Here is a 17,313-nt window from a genome sequence, read left to right on the forward strand (position 1 = left end):
ATGACAGACAAATTGAGAAAAAAAAATCAGAAAATCACATTGTAGGATTTTTAATGAATTTATTTGCAAATTATGGTGGAAAATAAGTATTTGGTCACCTACAAACAAGCAAGATTTCTGGCTCTTACAGACCTGTAACTTCTTCTTTAAGAGGCTCCTCTGTCCTCCACTCGTTACCTGTATTAATGGCACCTGTTTGAACTTGTTATCAGTATAAAAGACACCTGTCCACAACCTCAAACAGTCACACTCCAAACTCCACTATGGCCAAGACCAAAGAGCTGTCAAAGAACACCAGAAACAAAATTGTAGACCTGCACCAGGCTGGGAAGACTGAATCTGCAATAGGTAAGCAGCTTGGTTTGAAGAAATCAACTGTGGGAGCAATTATTAGGAAATGGAAGACATACAAGACCACTGATAATCTCCCTCGATCTGGGGCTCCACGCAAGATCTCACCCCGTGGGGTCAAAATTATCACAAGAATGGTGAGCAAAAATCCCAGAACCACACAGGGGGACCTAGTGAATGACCTGCAGAGAGCTGGGACCAAAGTAACAAAGCCTACCATCAGTAACACACTACGCCGCCAGGGACTCAAATCCTGCAGTGCTAGACGTGTCCCCCTGCTTAAGCCAGTACATGTCCAGGCCCGTCTGAAGTTTGCTAGAGTGCATTTGGATGATCCAGAAGAGGATTTCGAGAATGTCATATGGTCAGATGAAACCAAAATATAACTTTTTGGTAAAAACTCAACTCGTCGTGTTTGGAGGACAAAGAATGCTGAGTTGCATCCAAAGAACACCATACCTACTGTGAAGCATGGGCGTGGAAACATCATGCTTTGGGGCTGTTTTTCTGCAAAGGGACCAGGACGACTGATCCGTATAAAGGAAAGAATGAATGGGGCCATGTATCGTGAGATTCTGAGTGAAAACCTCCTTCCATCAGCAAGGGCATTGAAGATGAAACGTGGCTGGGTCTTTCAGCATGACAATGATCCCAAACACACCGCCCGGGCAACGAAGGAGTGGCTTCGTAAGAAGCATTTCAAGGTCCTGGAGTGGCCTAGCCAGTCCCCAGATCTCAACCCCATAGAAAATCTTTGGAAGGAATTGAAAGTCTGTGTTTGCCAGCGACAGCCCCAAAACATCACTGCTCTAGAGGAGATCTGCATGGAGGAATGGGCCAAAATACCAGCAACAGTGTGTGAAAACCTTGTGAAGACTTACAGAAAACGTTTGACCTGTGTCATTGCCAACAAAGGGTATATAACAAAGTATTGAGAAACTGTTGTTATTGACCAAATACTTATTTTCCACCATAATTTGCAAATAAATTCATAAAAAATCCTACAATGTGATTTTCTGGATTTTCTTTTCTCATTTTGTCTGTCATAGTTGACGTGTACCTATGATGAAAATTACAGGCCTCTCTCATCTTTTTAAGTGGGAGAACTTGCACAATTGGTGGCTGACTAAATACTTTTTTTCCCCACTGTACCACAAACCCAGAGGTCCCTTACTGCTATTGTAAACTGGTTACCAACATAAATAGAACAGTAAACAAGTATTTTTGCGTCATACCTGTGGTATATTTAAGCAATAAGGCCAGAGGGGGTGTGGTATATGGCCAATATACCACGGCTAAGGGCTGTTCTTATGCACGACGCAACGCAGAGTGCCTGGACACAGCCCTTAGCCGTGGTATATTGGCCATATATCACAAACCCCTGAGGTGCCTTATTGCTATTACAAACTGTTTACCAACGTAATTAGAGCAGTAAAAATAACTGTTTTGTCATACCTGTGGCTGTCAGCCAATCAGAATTCAGGGCTTGAACCACCCAGTTTATAATTAAGGAATAAGGCCCAAGGGGGTGTGGTACATGACCAATATATTAAGCAATAAGGCACGAGGGGGTGTGGTACATGACCAATATATCACGGCTAAGGGCTGTTATTAGGCACGACGCAAGCCAATCAGCATTCAGCCCTTATTTTTTTATTTTACCTTTATTTAACTAGGCAAGTCAGTTAAGAACAAATTCTTATTTACAATGGCGGCCTACACCGGCCAAACCCGGACGACGCTGGGCCAATTGTGCGCCGCCCTATGGGACTCCCAATCAAGGCCGGTGGTGATACAGCCTGGAATCGAACCAGGGGGTCTGTAGTGACGCCTCAAGCACTGAAATGCAGTGCCTTAGACCGCTGCGCCACTCGGGAGCCCAAGGTGCTTTAATGCTATTATAAAGTGGTTACCAACGTAATTAGAGCAGTAAAAATAAATGCTTTGTCATACCTGTGGTATATGGTCTGATATACCACGGCTATCAGCCAATCAGCATTCAGGGCTCAAACCACCCAGTTTATAATGTCTGTTATACCACAGCATTGTTGAATAGTCATTTCTGATTCTAGAATGGCCATTAAAACCAGATAATGGGACAGTTGGAAAACATATCGGGACACCTTGCAATCATAACGCAATATGCGCCTACACATGCAGACTGTACTTTACTGTACAAAGTTACAGAAACCTAAACCAACAACCACATACAAATTGGATACATTGTAAATGCAGTTGCAATAAGGAAAAACTTAGCTAGCTAGCTAGTCTAGCTAGCATTGATTTGTTTTTAATTCAATCAATCAATCAATCAATCAATTTTATTTTATATAGCCCTTCTTACATCAGCTAATATCTCGAAGTGCTGTACAGAAACCCAGCCTAAAACCCCAAACAGCTAGTAATGCAGGTGTAGAAGCACGGTGGCTAGGAAAAACTCCCTAGATGGGCAAACCTAGGAAGAAACCTAGAGAGGAACCAGGCTATGAGGGGTGGCCAGTCCTCTTCTGGCTGTGCCGGGTGGAGATTATAACAGAACCATGCCAAGATGTTCAAAAATGTTCATAAGTGACAAGCATGGTCAAATAATAATCAGGAATAAATCTCAGTTGGCTTTTCATAGCCGATCATTAGAGTTTAAAACAGCAGGTCTGGGACAGGTAGGGGTTCCATAACCGCAGGCAGAACAGTTTAAACTGGAATAGCAGCAAGGCCAGGCGGACTGGGGACAGCAAGGAGTCACCACGGCCGGTAGTCCCGACGTATGGTCCTAGGGCTCAGGTCTCTCAGTTGGCTTTTCATAGCCGATCATTTAGAGTTGAAAACAGCAATTCAGTTGTCATGTTTGCAGGCTCGCTAGCAACAAACTATTTAGCTAGCTTCTAGCCTAGTGTTTGATATGCAATGCGATCTCCTTGTAATGAACAGTGTCGAGTGTCCTGATGAGAAGGCAAACTTTTCAAGCTATGCCAGGCAAAATCGGACATCATCAGCTCCTTATGGATGTATCCAAATGAATGTCAATAAAACACAGCTTAAACAAGCGCAAATGCAGCTACTTTGCTGTTATTCTGGCTGAGAGATTGTGACTGTGTTAACCGTAGCTATTTGGCTAGCTAACAAGCAAGGGATAAGAACGTTGCCAGCGAGCATTGCAACGGAACATATAGAACGAACTGGGTCGCGTTATCTAGTTAGAAGTGCACATGTGCAATCAAGGGATGAGCTAGGCTACATGACGAGAGAACATTACCAGCCTGCATAGTGATCGAACTAACGACTTTGTCGCATCCCTAGATATAGAACTAATCAAACAAACAACTGGGTCACGTCTCTAGATATATAGCTATTTGAACGAACGACTGGGTCGCGTCTTTAACAACCAAAAGATGACAAAGTATGAATTACCTTATGCATTTTTTTTTATTTCATTTATATCAGTAAATGTGTGCTTTATTATTGTTTTCTTTGGCAACTGTGGTATTAGCGGGATAAACGCCTTTGTTCTGTACATTACCTTGGAAAAATGAACTCCGCAAAAGGACTCAGCTCCGCCTCATCCCGCTGCGTCGTACATTATTTCCAAGGTACTATCTAGAACCTAAAAGGGTTCTTCAGCTGTCCCCATAGGAGAACACTTTGAAGAACCCTTTCTGGTTCCATGTAGAACCCTTTCCACAGAGGGGACAGACAAAGAACCCTTTTGGAACCCTTTTTTCTAAGAGTGTAATGTACAGAATGTCTGCGTTTATTCTTTACATACACACGGCTGAAATGCTGTTTCAGCCAATCAGTATCAAGGACCCGAACTGCCTGGTTTACAATTAAGAGTTGATGCATATGACAAATATTGTAAATATTTTAAGTCCTGCTTGCCAACAGCAACCTTTTTAAGCACATTTGACTAGTACATGAGTTAGAAAGGTAAAAGTATTCATAAGAAGGGAAGTGGTTGTGTTATCACATCTTACCCGCATCCCTAGTTGATAAGATAAACCCCTCCCCCTCATCTCCCATCTTCCTCTCTGGCAGAATCTCTAAATGAGCTAGAGGATCAGGACCTGGATGCTCTGATGGCTGATCTGGGGTCAGATTTGGCAGAGACAGAGGAGAGACTGAACGCAACTAAGACGGGACATGTCCACACACAGCAGCACAAGTCCGGCTACTCCACCCCACAACAAAATGTCAGAGCACCTATCTCCTTGTCCCAAATGTCATCACTGGCGTACTCCTCATCCGCTCTACCTCCTGAACCCCCCAAACCACTTCTACCGGTAACTGTGACTGTGTTACCCTAGGCATTAGCCAGGGGAGCTAATGCAAGTCTTCAGGTCTCAACTATTTATGTTTAAAATGCACAAAAACACTACAGTGAATACTGTAGTATTTACTGTAGTATAGTGTAGTATACTGTATTATACTGTAGTATTTTCAGTTAACTATAGTATAAAAAATACTGTAAAACTGTAGTATATACTAAAGTTTTGAATGTAGGGTTTTTACAGATTGTATTATACTGTAGTATTTGTAGTATGTGTTTTTAGGGACTTAGAATACTGAAGTATTTACTGTAGTGTTATTGCAGACATTACTGTAGTTTATTTGTTTTATTATCTTTGACATAGAAGTGGAGGCTTTCTCCTTCAGGAAACCTACTGACTGAGGTCTGAACGGATAGTTCAGAGCTTCTGCTCTTTTCTATAACCTGTACGGAACACAATATATGGTCTATACGCAGCATGTAGGTTTCTCAGTTATGGGTGGCAGAAATTGCGAATTACCGGAGTATATGCAAATAAGATACTGTAGTATTTACTATAGTTAAACAAAATAGTGTGTTTTTGCTGACATTTCTGTAGTATTTACTACAGTGTTTTTTTGGTTAATACTGTAGTATTTACTATAGTATTTTACAGTATACCACAGCATTATATAGTAAGTACAACACATGATTGGGGGACTACTACAGTGTGTAGTATAGTATTCTATATTATACTACAGTTTACTATAGAATTCTACAGTAAGTACTGTAGTTTTCTATAGTAAACTGTAGTATTTTTTCATGTGGGTTTAGCACTTTTTTACATTCCTGCTCTTTTAATCAAACAGTATACCAACATTTTTCCAGGGAGAGGCCGAAGCACAAGCCAAAACTGACAAAATCAAGCTGGCTCTGGAGAAGCTAAAAGAAGCCAAATTTAAGAAGGTATATTGGGTTGATTTCACTAAACCAGCTATAACAGCTTCACATTGTGAGGATATGAGCTACCCCTGTATCCTTCAAAGCACTTTGAGTTGGATAAAAATGCTATATGCAATTCTTTCTAGTAATAATTGTTAATTACTAGAATGGCAATCCCCAATCAAGTCAACGTTCTGTGATGGGTGGGCCAGCAGTCATATTGAGTGTACCCAATAAGTAATGATATTTCTATGGCTATTTGTATGTACCTCCTGCTAGTTGGTGGTGAAGGTGATGATGAGCGATGGCAGCTCCAAGACACTGATGGTGGACGAGAGACAGACTGTCAGGGACGTGCTGGATAATCTGTTTGAGAAGACCCACTGCGACTGCAGCGTGGACTGGAGCCTGTGTGAGACCAACCACGAGCTGCAGACTGGTGAGGCTCACACACACCAGACCTGAGTTCAGGTGGTATTTGTTTTCTGTCAAACACTTTGAGCATTTGATTGAGCCTGGCTGAAGTGCCAGTTGGGTCAGGTTTGCGCTTTTTAGACTCTTCCATTAGTTTCATTGCACCAAGCAAGCTCAATCACGTGCGGTCAAAGTACACTATATATACAAAAGTATGTGGACACCCCTTCAAAAGAGTGGATTCGGCTATTTCAGCCACACCCATTGCTGACAGGTGAATAAATTGAGTACACCGCCATGCAATCTCCATAGACAAACATTGGCAGTAGAATGGCCTTACTGAAGAACTCAGTGACTTTCAACATGGCACCGTCATAGGATACCGCCTTTCCAACAAGTCAATTTGTCAAATACAGTGGGGGAAAAAATTATTTAGTCAGCCACCAATTGTGCAAGTTCTCCCACTTAAAAAGATGAGAGAGGCCTGTAATTTTCATCATAGGTACACGTCAACTATGACAGACAAATTGAGGGAAAAAAATCCAGAAAATCACATTGTAGGATTTTTTATGAATTTATTTGCAAATGATGGTGGAAAATAAGTATTTGGTCACCTACAAACAAGCAAGATTTCTGGCTCTCACAGACCTGTAACTTCTTCTTTAAGAGGCTCCTCTGTCCTCCACTCATTACCTGTATTAATGGCACCTGTTTGAACTTGTTATCAGTATAAAAGACACCTGTCCACAACCTCAAACAGTCACACTCCAAACTCCACTATGGCCAAGACCAAAGAGCTGTCAAAGGACACCAGAAACAAAATTGTAGACCTGCACCAGGCTGGGAAGACTGAATCTGCAATAGGTAAGCAGCTTGGTTTGAAGAAATCAACTGTGGGAGCAATTATTAGGAAATGGAAGACATACAAGACCACTGATAATCTCCCTCGATCTGGGGCTCCACGCAAGTTCTCACCCCATGGGGTCAAAATGATCACAAGAACGGTGAGCAAAAATCCCAGAACCACACGGGGGACCTAGTGAATGACCTGCAGAGAGCTGGGACCAAAGTAACAAAGCCTACCATCAGTAACACACTACGCCGCCAGGGACTCAAATCCTGCAGTGCAAGACGTGTCCCCCTGCTTAAGCCAGTACATGTCCAGGCCCGTCTGAAGTTTGCTAGAGTGCATTTGGATGATCCAGAAGAGGATTGGGAGAATGTCATATGGTCAGATGAAACCAAAATATAACTTTTTGGTAAAAACTCAACTTGTCGTGTTTGGAGGACAAAGAATGCTGAGTTGCACCATACCTACTGTGAAGCATGGGGGGTGGAAACATCATGCTTTGGGGCTGTTTTTCTGCAAAGGGACCAGGACGACTGATCCGTGTAAAGGAAAGAATGAATGGGGCCATGTATCGTGAGATTTTGAGTGAAAACCTCCTTCCATCAGCAAGGGCATTGAAGATGAAACGTGGCTGGGTCTTTCAGCATGACAATGATCCCAAACACACCGCCCGGGCAACGAAGGAGTGGCTTCGTAAGAAGCATTTCAAGGTCCTGGAGTGGCCTAGCCAGTCTCCAGATCTCAACCCCATAGAAAATCTTTGGAGGGAGTTGAAAGTCCGTGTTGCCCAGCGACAGCCCCAAAACATCACTGCTCTAGAGGAGATCTGCATGGAGGAATGGGCCAAAATACCAGCAACAGTGTGTGAAAACCTTGTGAAGACTTACAGAAAACGTTTGACCTGTGTCATTGCCAACAAAGGGTATATAACAAAGTATTGAGAAACTTTTGTTATTGACCAAATACTTATTTTCCACCATAATTTGCAAATAAAGTCATTAAAAATCCTACTATGTGATTTTCTGGAATTTTATTTCTCATTTTGTCTGTCATAGTTGACGTGTACCTATGATGAAAATTACAGGCCTCTCTCATCTTTTTAAGTGGGAGAACTTGCACAATTGGTGGCTAACTAAATACTTTTTTTCCCCACTGTATCTGCTCTGCTAGAGCTGCTGTTATTGTGAAGTGGAAACCTCTAGGAGCAACAACATCTCAGCCGCAAAGTGGTAGGCCACACAAGCTCACAGAACGGGACCGCCGAGTGCTGAAGTGCGTAGCGAGTAGAAATCGTCTGTCCTCGGTTAAAACACTCACTAACGAGTTCCAAACTGCCTCTGGAAGCAACGTCAGCACAAGAACTGTTCGTCAGGAGCTTCATGAAATGGGTTTCCATGGCCGAGCAGCCGCACACAAGCCTAAGATCACCATGCGCAATTCCAAGCGTCGGCTGGAGTGGTGTAAAGCTCGCCTCCACTGGACTCTGGAGCAGTGGAAACACGTTCTCTGGAGGGATGAATCATGCTTCACCATCTGGCAGTCCGACTGACAAATCTGGGTTTGGCGGATGCCAGGAGAATGCTACCTGCCCCAATGCATAGTGCCAACTGTAATGTTTGGTGGAGGAGGAATAATGGTCTGGGGCTGTTTTTCATGTTCCAGGCTAGGCCCCTTAGTTCCAGTGGAGGGAAATCTTAACGCAACAGCATACAATGACATTCTAGACGAAGAGGACCGGCCACCCCTCAGAGACTGGTTCCTCCCTAGGTTTCTTCCTAGATTCCTGCCTTTCTAGTGAGTTTTTCCTAACCACCGTGCTTCTACATCTGCATTGCTTGCTGTTTGGGGTTTTAGGCTGTGTTTCTGAATAAGCACTTTGTGACATCTGCTGATGTAAAAAGGTTGATTTGATTTGTCCTTCCAACTTTGTGGCAACAGTTTGGGGAAAGCCCTTTCCTGTTTCAGCATGTCAATGCCCCCGTGCACAAAACGAGGTCCATACAGAAATGGTTTATCGAGATCGGTGTGGAAGAACTTGACTGGTCTGCACAGAGCCCTGACCTCAACCCATCGAACATTTTTTGGGATGAATTGGAACGCTGACTGCGAGCCAGGCCTAATCGCCCAACATCAGTGCCCGACCTCACTAATGCTTGTGTGGCTGAATGGAAGCAAGTCCCCGCAGCAATGTTCCAACACGGAAAGCCTTCCCAGAAGAGTGGAGGCTGTTATAGCAGCAAAGGGGGGACCAACTCCATATTAAAAGCCCATGATTTTGGAATGGGATGTTCGATGAGCAGGTCTCCACATACTTTTTGTCATGTAGTATATTGTAGATTTAAGATATGATATTGTATGATTGATGTATATCATTTTCATAAAGCAATGAAGCGCCTCTTTGTTCTAATTGCAGAAAGGGGGTTTGAAGACCATGAATATCTAGTGGAGCCTCTTTCTGCATGGACACGAGACAGTAAAAACAAAATAATTTTCCTTCTGAGACCCAACAAATATCTCTTCTTCAAAGACCCCCAGGTGAGTACAGTAGACACCTGGGCACCAAACATTAAGCACCAAACTGAAAAAAATAGACTGAAACAGGGAGAAATTACCTGGACTTCTCCAACCCACCCCCCAAAAAATCATTTTTGTTTTCTGTTGCAGAAATCTTTAAAACATTTTCCGTTGCGTGCCCATATGAACATGACCCAGAGTTCACACAAAATAGTGCAGTTAACTGTGCTTTCTAATTTAAGCCAATTAGCTGTCTCTACTTCTGCCAACGTTTTAACCAAACAAAAGATTTTAAGTAGAGACAAACTGGCAACCAAGCTCTTTGTTTTAGTTCCATTATTGATATCCCTATGCTGACATTGTCATTTCACATCAACTTCAAGATATTCTACCTATGGAAGAAAGACAAAAAATTTATGAATGAGATAAAAGAAAGCCATAAGGAACTTCTGCTAAAGGTGAGTCATCACAAACACACCTGTAGTCTTCTCTGTAGCCTATACAGTACACATATTTACTGTACCAATATTTTATTGAAGGAGTTCTCCTTCCTCTTGAGAAAATCAGGCTTATCCAAACCCTCAAATACTTCCACACACCTTATTTTCTATTTCTGAATCCAGGAAAATGTCGATGGTCCTTCTCTCATCGTCCCAGACCTGGAGGGGCTGCTGTATCTGAGAGAGGACGGGAAGAAATCGTGGAAACGTCGCTACTTCCTGCTCAGGGCTTCTGGAATATACTATGTGCCTAAAGGAAAAACAAAGGTACAGGAGGTGACATAATGACCATCAAATCGATCTCACAGCAAAAAGAAAGGAGGATCAAGGCATTCTTCATATAATTAATTGATTTTTAAAATTACATTAAAAATTATTTGTATGTTATGTTCAATGGAAACAAAGATGACAAACTCTGATGCGTTTCGGCTGCTTGGCCTTCGTCAAGTTGAGTAAACATCTTGTCAATACATAGTCTTGTACATACAGTATACTGTATAGGCAGTTTATGAACTAATATATAGACGTATATTTTGTGTCTGCAAAACTGGAGGTAAAACGGTTAAAAACAATTGGTTCAGGAAGTCCACAGTGCACACATTCATTCATGTTGGGACCTTTCAGACTAAAACACTACACTAGGAAATCCTTACTCACTGGATCTCCAATAATATGATCCATATCGTCGCTGTCTGATGAGAATCTAGTAACTCCATTTGTTACCAACTTTTTTATTTTCTTTATTTTTCTTGAAAGCAGTGACAACCCTCAATGTACTCTGAACATTTCATGACTCTAGGACCAAGAACATTTATTCAAAATAGCTTCTGAATTTCATAATTCTATGTTTGTTAATGGGAAAATATGGTAATTTTTACAACTCCTGAAAAGTCTCTGTTTTAGAGATAAGATGTTTTCATCAGACAGCAACAATATGACCTAAAGTCTACTTAAGTCTACTTATTCAGGTTTTCTCATGTTTTTCTCCCTTGGCAGACATCCAGGGACCTGGCGTGCTTCATTCAGTTTGACAAAGTCAACATCTACACCACCACTGATTACAAACAGAAATACAAAGCACCAACTGATTTCTGCTTCATCCTCAAGGTAGGCCATCCATCTTGGAGGAAAGAATAACAGGATGTTATCAGTTTGTCACAGTGGACATTTGTCTTCTGCTCTTCTCCCATCAAATCCCTGAGGTAACAGACGGGGTAAAATGTATGCACTCACTAATTGTAAGTCGCTCTGGGTTAGAGCCTCTGCTAAAATGACTAAAATGTAAAATGTAACACACACACACACATCTTTATCAGGCTGAAATCAGTCACAGTGCAATGGTCCTGGAGCAATTTTTGGGGTTAACTGCTCTGTAAAGCTCTTATAGAACCCAGACAGAGAGCTTCAGGGTTTAGACTAACTGGGTGGAAAGTCCGTGTTTTTGGGGTGTCCATGTTTGTGCCATTTAGTGTACTGAAGCTCAAATCGTTTTGTTAAAAACTATTTGAAGACTGATAGTCAGATGTTATGGGAAAAATATATTTCCACCTCAATACTGTACCTTTGAAACATTTAAAAATGCAAAGTTTTGAGAGCCAGCATGGAAGAAAATAAGCTGAAAACATCATTCAGAATATTTGCATGTTTAAATATAGGCTAGATGTGTTCGACAGGAAGTTGTGCACTGCAACTACTTTAACACATTGCCAAGGCGCCACCACACACAGGCAGACACACATGTTTCCCACAGTGATCTCTGAAGGATCACACAAAACTAGCTGTTGTGTGGAACAAGAGAGACAAAGAATACAAGACAGACAGAGAGACAGACAGACAGAGAGACAGACAGGGGGTCAACTTAAATGACCTGATGTCAGTCGTCAAGGAGGCATTTTAATAAGGAAAACTTTCCCTGCCCAGAATAGGATTTTCTCAGACAGAGAACGAAAGCAGGGGGAGTGAGGTGTCAGTTGGTTGAAGTGCAAAGTAGCTCTGACACATGCTGGGTTGTGGTTTCCCTTAAAATAATGTTTGGGGTCGGGTACTTAGAACCTTGCAGCTTGGTTGAGCTGTGTCTGATGGTCTTTACTACACCAACTACAATTTACTGCTCATCCCCTATGTTCTCACCAGACCTGGGTTCAAATGCTATTTGAAATCTTTCTAATACTTTGAGCGTTTGCTTTAGCCTGCTTAGAGTGCCAGATGGGCGGGGTTTCCCCTTTTGCTACTATTCTATTGGTTCCATTGCGCCAGGCAAGCTTAATCAAGCCCAGCTAAAGTATCTGAAATAATTTGACATAGTTTGTGAACCCAGATCTGCCCCCATGTTCTCTCTACGATTTCACCTCACAAGTTTATGATAGTGGTGGTTCTCATGGTAAGGTCACACCAGCAAGGAAGTGAATGTAGGTTCATGAAGTTCACGAGAAATAACTTATATCAAATATGATCTATTATATTGACAAGATAGTCTGTAATAAGGTCCTCAATCAGCCTTCTGAATTGACCTAGAGCAGGGCTGCCCAACCCTCTTCCTGGAGATCTACTGTCATGTAGGTTTTCAGTCCAACCCTAATTTAGCGTATCTGATTCAGCTAGTTAAGGTCTTGTTGAGCAGCTAATAAGTAGAATCAGGTGTGTTAAATCAGGGTTGGACTGAAAACCCACAGGTAGGTAGATCTCCAGGAAGAGGGTTGGGCAGCCCTGCCCTAGAGGCACCAAAACATAAAATGTAAGAACATTTTGAAGATTGTTCCACAAATAAGGTGCAAGAAAAGCTGATTTACCTAACTCAGTAGAGACCAAAGGAATTTCCAGCGCTAACCATCCCTGAGATCGGGTGTGGTAACTCGTATGTCTAAAGTTTAGTAAAGATGTTAGGTACAGTGGGACTTTTAGTAAAAGGGCTTTATAAATGAAAACATAGCAATGTATCAAATCAAATTGTATTTGTCACATGCGCCAGGTGTAGACCTTACAGTGAAATGTTTACTTACAAGCCCTAACCAACAATGCAGTTTTAAGAAAAATAAGTCTTAAGTAAACAATAGATAAGTTAAAAAAAAGCAGTAAAATAACAGTAAAAATAACAGTAGCGAGGCTATATACAGGGGGTACCGGTACAGAGTCAATGTGCGGGGGCACCGGTTAGTTGAGGTAATTGAGGTAATATGTACATGTAGGTAGAGTTAAAGTGACTATGCATAGATAATAAACAGAGAGTAGCAGCAGCGTAAAGAGGGGGTGGGGGTTGGGGGGGGGGGACAATGCAAATAGTCTGGGTAGCCATTTGATTAGCTGTTCAGGAGTCTAATGGCTTGGGGGTAGAAGCTGTTAAGAAGCCTTTTGGACCTAGACTTGGCACTCCAGTACCGTGTGCCGTGCGGTAGCAGAGAGAACAGTCTATGACTAGGGTGGCTGGAGTCTTTGACAATTTTTAGGGCCTTCCTCTGACACCACCTTGTATAGAGGTCCTGCATGGCAGGAAGCTTGGCCCCAGTGATGTACTGGGCTGTACGCACTACCCTCTGTAGTGCCTTGCGGTCGGAGGCCGAGAACTTACCATACCAGGCAGTGATACAACCAGTCAGGATGCTCTCTATGGTGCAGCTGTATAACTTTTTGAGGATCTGAGGACCCATGCCAAATCTTTTCAGTCTCCTGAGGGGGAACCTACGCGATATCAAAGAGGGCCAACCAACTTTCTGGTAGAGAATGCAGTGATGAGTACTAAAATTGTTATTATTATTATTATTATTATAAAATTGTTGCCCGTAATAAAGCGCAGTGCACTATGGTCCTCTGTAGCTCAGCTGGTAGAGCACGGCGCTTGTAACGCCAAGGTAGTGGGTTCGATCCCCGGGACCACCCATACACAAAAGAATGTATACATGACTGTAAGTCGCTTTGGATAAAATTTTGTTCATTTATTTACCTACGAGTAAAGTACGTTTTTTCGATTAGCTCTGTGTCCAAAACCTCCACGCAGGGAGGAACAAACCCGCACACTAACGACAACCAAAACATGAACAAACACGCACAACACACAGTGTGAGACAGAGGGTTAAATAGGGAAGACATAACTACATGATGGGAAACAGGTGTGACCAATAAAGACAAAACAAGTCGAACATAGACACATGGATCGGTATTAGCTAGTACTCCGGTGACGACGAACGCCTAAGCCTGCCCGAGCAAGGAGGAGGCGCAGCCTCGGCTGAATTCATGACAGTACCCCCCCACTTGACGCGCGGCTCCAGCCGTTGCGCCGAACCTGGCCTCTGGGACGGCCAGGAGGACACGGAGCAGGGCGAGTCGGATGACTACGGTGGAAATCCCTCCTAGGGACCCAGCACTGTTCCTCCGGAATGTACCCCTCCCACTCCACGAGATACTGCAGGCCCCCCACCCGACGCCTTGAATCCAAGATGGACCGGCCTGAGTACGCCGGTGCCCCCTCGATGTCCAGTGGGGGCAGAGGAACCTCCCGTACCTCAGACTCCTGGAGTGGACCAGCTACTACCGGCCTGAGGAGAGAAACATGGAAAGAGGGGTTAATACGATAATTAAGAGGAAGCTTTAACCTATAACAAACCTCGTTCAATCTCCTCAGGACTTGAAATGGCCCCACAAACCGCCGACCCAGCTTCCGGCAGGGCAGGCGAAGGCGCAGGTTTCGGGTCGAGAGCCAGACCCGGTCCTCACTGCGGTGACGATCGGCGCCTTTTGTCGCCTGATGGCCCGCTGCAGGTGTACATGAGCAGCGTTCCAGGTCTCTTCCGAGCGCCGAAACCACTCATCCACCGCAGGATCCTCGATCTGGCTCTGATGCCAAGGTGCCAGGACCGGCTGATAACCTGTTATGAGAATTATTTAACAAACTATTTCAGTGTCTCTGTGCGTCTCCCAAAAGGCTGAGTCCCGGTCTGCATAGTCAGAGATTTATTCAGAGATTTATTCATTGAGAATTCTGCCATCACAATTTCAGAGTCCATCTTTTATACTCACACGTCATACAAAAATCCCTCCCCTCTTTAGGCAGGCTGTAGTTTTCCACTTTAAAACTGCTCTCCTGACCATCAGTTCTCACACACACACACACACACACACACACACACACACACACACACACACACACACACACTCTTCCAAGCCTAACAGTTTCTCTCCTCCCTAAATTCCTCAGTTATCTTGGTTTCTCAGTTGCCTGTAGACAGTTCTCCTTGTTCTTTGTTGTCTGGTCTAACTCTTACTCACATTGCTAAATAGTAGCTCAATGTCATAGTCTTTACTGGTCCTACACTCACACATTCTAACACATTTCACACAGTTTCGGGGTGTAATAATTAGTCATTAATAATTATTCTATCAATCCACCCTTTGACTAAATATTACACACATACTCACAACATATATGTTGTTATAGAAATGAATCACACACATTGAAGCATATAAGTTGATTTGCATATAAAAAATTGTCTCATTCAATACAGGTTCATCAGGGTTACCCCATGATTAAAAGTGTAACGTTACTCTTTAGCAATGGTACCTAACCTGTTTACCCACTATCTGGAAACAACAGTCTAAGCCTATAGTGAAGAACATTTGCTTCATCACATCCTGCAACATCGGTTAACTAGTACATCATACTTAAAACAAGACTTTAATACTCAAAAAATCATTACAATAACTTTTAAACTAGACATTTAAAGTTCTAGGAAAACATCCAGTCTCAAACTATCTGAATCGTCGTCGTCGTCCTCCACCAAGCCTGGTGGGTCATATTCTTCATTCCTTAGGTTGGAGTCCGGGATTGGGCTGTATCTCACCATCTGTTGGGAAACTGCATGCTCCAACGCCTTGCTCACCAACCCTCGGACACAGGGAATAAGACAACATCCACAAAGAACAAGCATACCCATAGACGCGATGGCCGCGCCTAAAATAGTTACAACAATAGTTTTCCATTTACCAAACATTTGATCAAACCAACCAGTCATTGATGTATTCACCCCCCAGTTCTCAGCCCATTCTTTACTTAATGTAGTGAGACCTGCCAGTGCTCTAGTTACTGTACCATCTGGGGCTGTATTGTTGGGAATAAACATACAACAATGACCTCCCACCATCTTGTAAATCCGCCCTTCTCTGCTAAAAGCATTTCGAGAACCAAACTATTCTGCAGGTCATGAGTGAGGTGGCGGATAGTTGGCCTGAGATTCTCTTCACTGCATCCCTTGTCTAATTAACGAACCTTTGTAGATGTAATTAATCCAGTCAACATTTTTATCAATTGTAACCCACCAGAAAAACTTTGTTGTAAACCCTTCTCCAATTTGATCTGTGATTCGCATTACTTTGGTGTCTATAACATTGATAATCTCTGGGGTTCATGGTGAATTGGGGTGCCTTAGTATTATCCTTTTTAAGAGTGGTTATTTTAATATCAGAACAATTAGGTAAGGTTTGGTTTGATCCCAAATCTATCACACAAGAGAACATGGTCTGAGGCATAGGTGCAGTTAGAAGGGTTGGCCTACCTGTTGAACAGGCATAACAATTAGTTTGACCCAACACCCTAGCTGTGTAGTTCATCCACCTTACCCAGAAGTTCTCATTTGAAATTCCTTCTACTTCTCCTTGGTTCATTTCCTGCAAGAATAAATATTCTACCCTTGGTGGTTTAGTGCTATTTAGGATTCCTTCTGAGGGCCTTCCAAGGGGTATTAGACTATTTGTTGATACCTCTGGTGATAACATTGGATCTACCTGCTGATGTGTCTTGGAGGTGGAAGATTCATTTCTCTCCTGAAAAATGAACCTCAAACATATATCTGCCCCGAAATCATCAACACAGGCCCAATAGTTCCTTGCTATGTCATCTTGCATAATTGACTTTACCGTTATCACCAGTTCCGTTTTACATTTATCATGGGTTTGTTTAATTCCCCATCGGTGTGCTGCGTCCATTCCATTCTCATAGTATGTTCCCCAGGTATGTTTAAACACCCTTGCCCAAGGACATGAGCATTCCCCAGTGCAAATGTATTTCCCATACCTTCTAGGACCTAACTTTCTTGTACACACCCCCTTCTTACCAAAGCCCCCAAAACCTCCTATCTCTTCATGGGAGAAGTCGAATGGTATCTTGAATCCCCATCTTGTCCTAAACTGACTTTAACTATTAAAATAATCATTCCCCCAATAGTCTTTCTTGGTTTCAGTATTTCTACGAGATCGAATCAGTGCATCATTTCCCTGTTTAGGTTGACCTGGATTAATCCATAATATGGTTAACATGATGATGCAGCTCAGAGTCCCCCAAAATCCCCAAAACCGCCATCCCAATCCTGTCCCTGACCCACCTGCCTGGTACTTCCCCATACCCACACCTCTATAAACACCCCACAGTGATGAAAGGTCGGGGTAGGGTTTCTTCGTTAACCGAGTTTACCCCCGAACCCTAGTGGGTCAGTTCTTCTCTTTAAATCTGTGTG

At 42.9% G+C, this 17,313-nt stretch overlaps 1 protein-coding gene across 1 annotated transcript in view; it reads left to right on the top strand.

Moving 5' to 3' along the window:
* Window positions 1-17,313, top strand: part of LOC121534930 (amyloid beta A4 precursor protein-binding family B member 1-interacting protein) — a 48,786-nt gene that overhangs the window by 8,766 nt on the left and 22,707 nt on the right. The window contains exons 4-10 of the mRNA XM_041841555.2: window positions 4,384-4,628; window positions 5,483-5,560; window positions 5,816-5,975; window positions 9,214-9,335; window positions 9,698-9,772; window positions 9,938-10,081; window positions 10,811-10,921. Of these exons, the coding sequence (XP_041697489.2) occupies window positions 4,384-4,628; window positions 5,483-5,560; window positions 5,816-5,975; window positions 9,214-9,335; window positions 9,698-9,772; window positions 9,938-10,081; window positions 10,811-10,921 (935 nt within the window). The remainder of the gene's footprint in view (window positions 1-4,383; window positions 4,629-5,482; window positions 5,561-5,815; window positions 5,976-9,213; window positions 9,336-9,697; window positions 9,773-9,937; window positions 10,082-10,810; window positions 10,922-17,313) is intronic.

Source organism: Coregonus clupeaformis, chromosome 21 (assembly GCF_020615455.1).
Source record: "Coregonus clupeaformis isolate EN_2021a chromosome 21, ASM2061545v1, whole genome shotgun sequence".
NCBI lineage: Eukaryota > Metazoa > Chordata > Actinopteri > Salmoniformes > Salmonidae > Coregonus > Coregonus clupeaformis.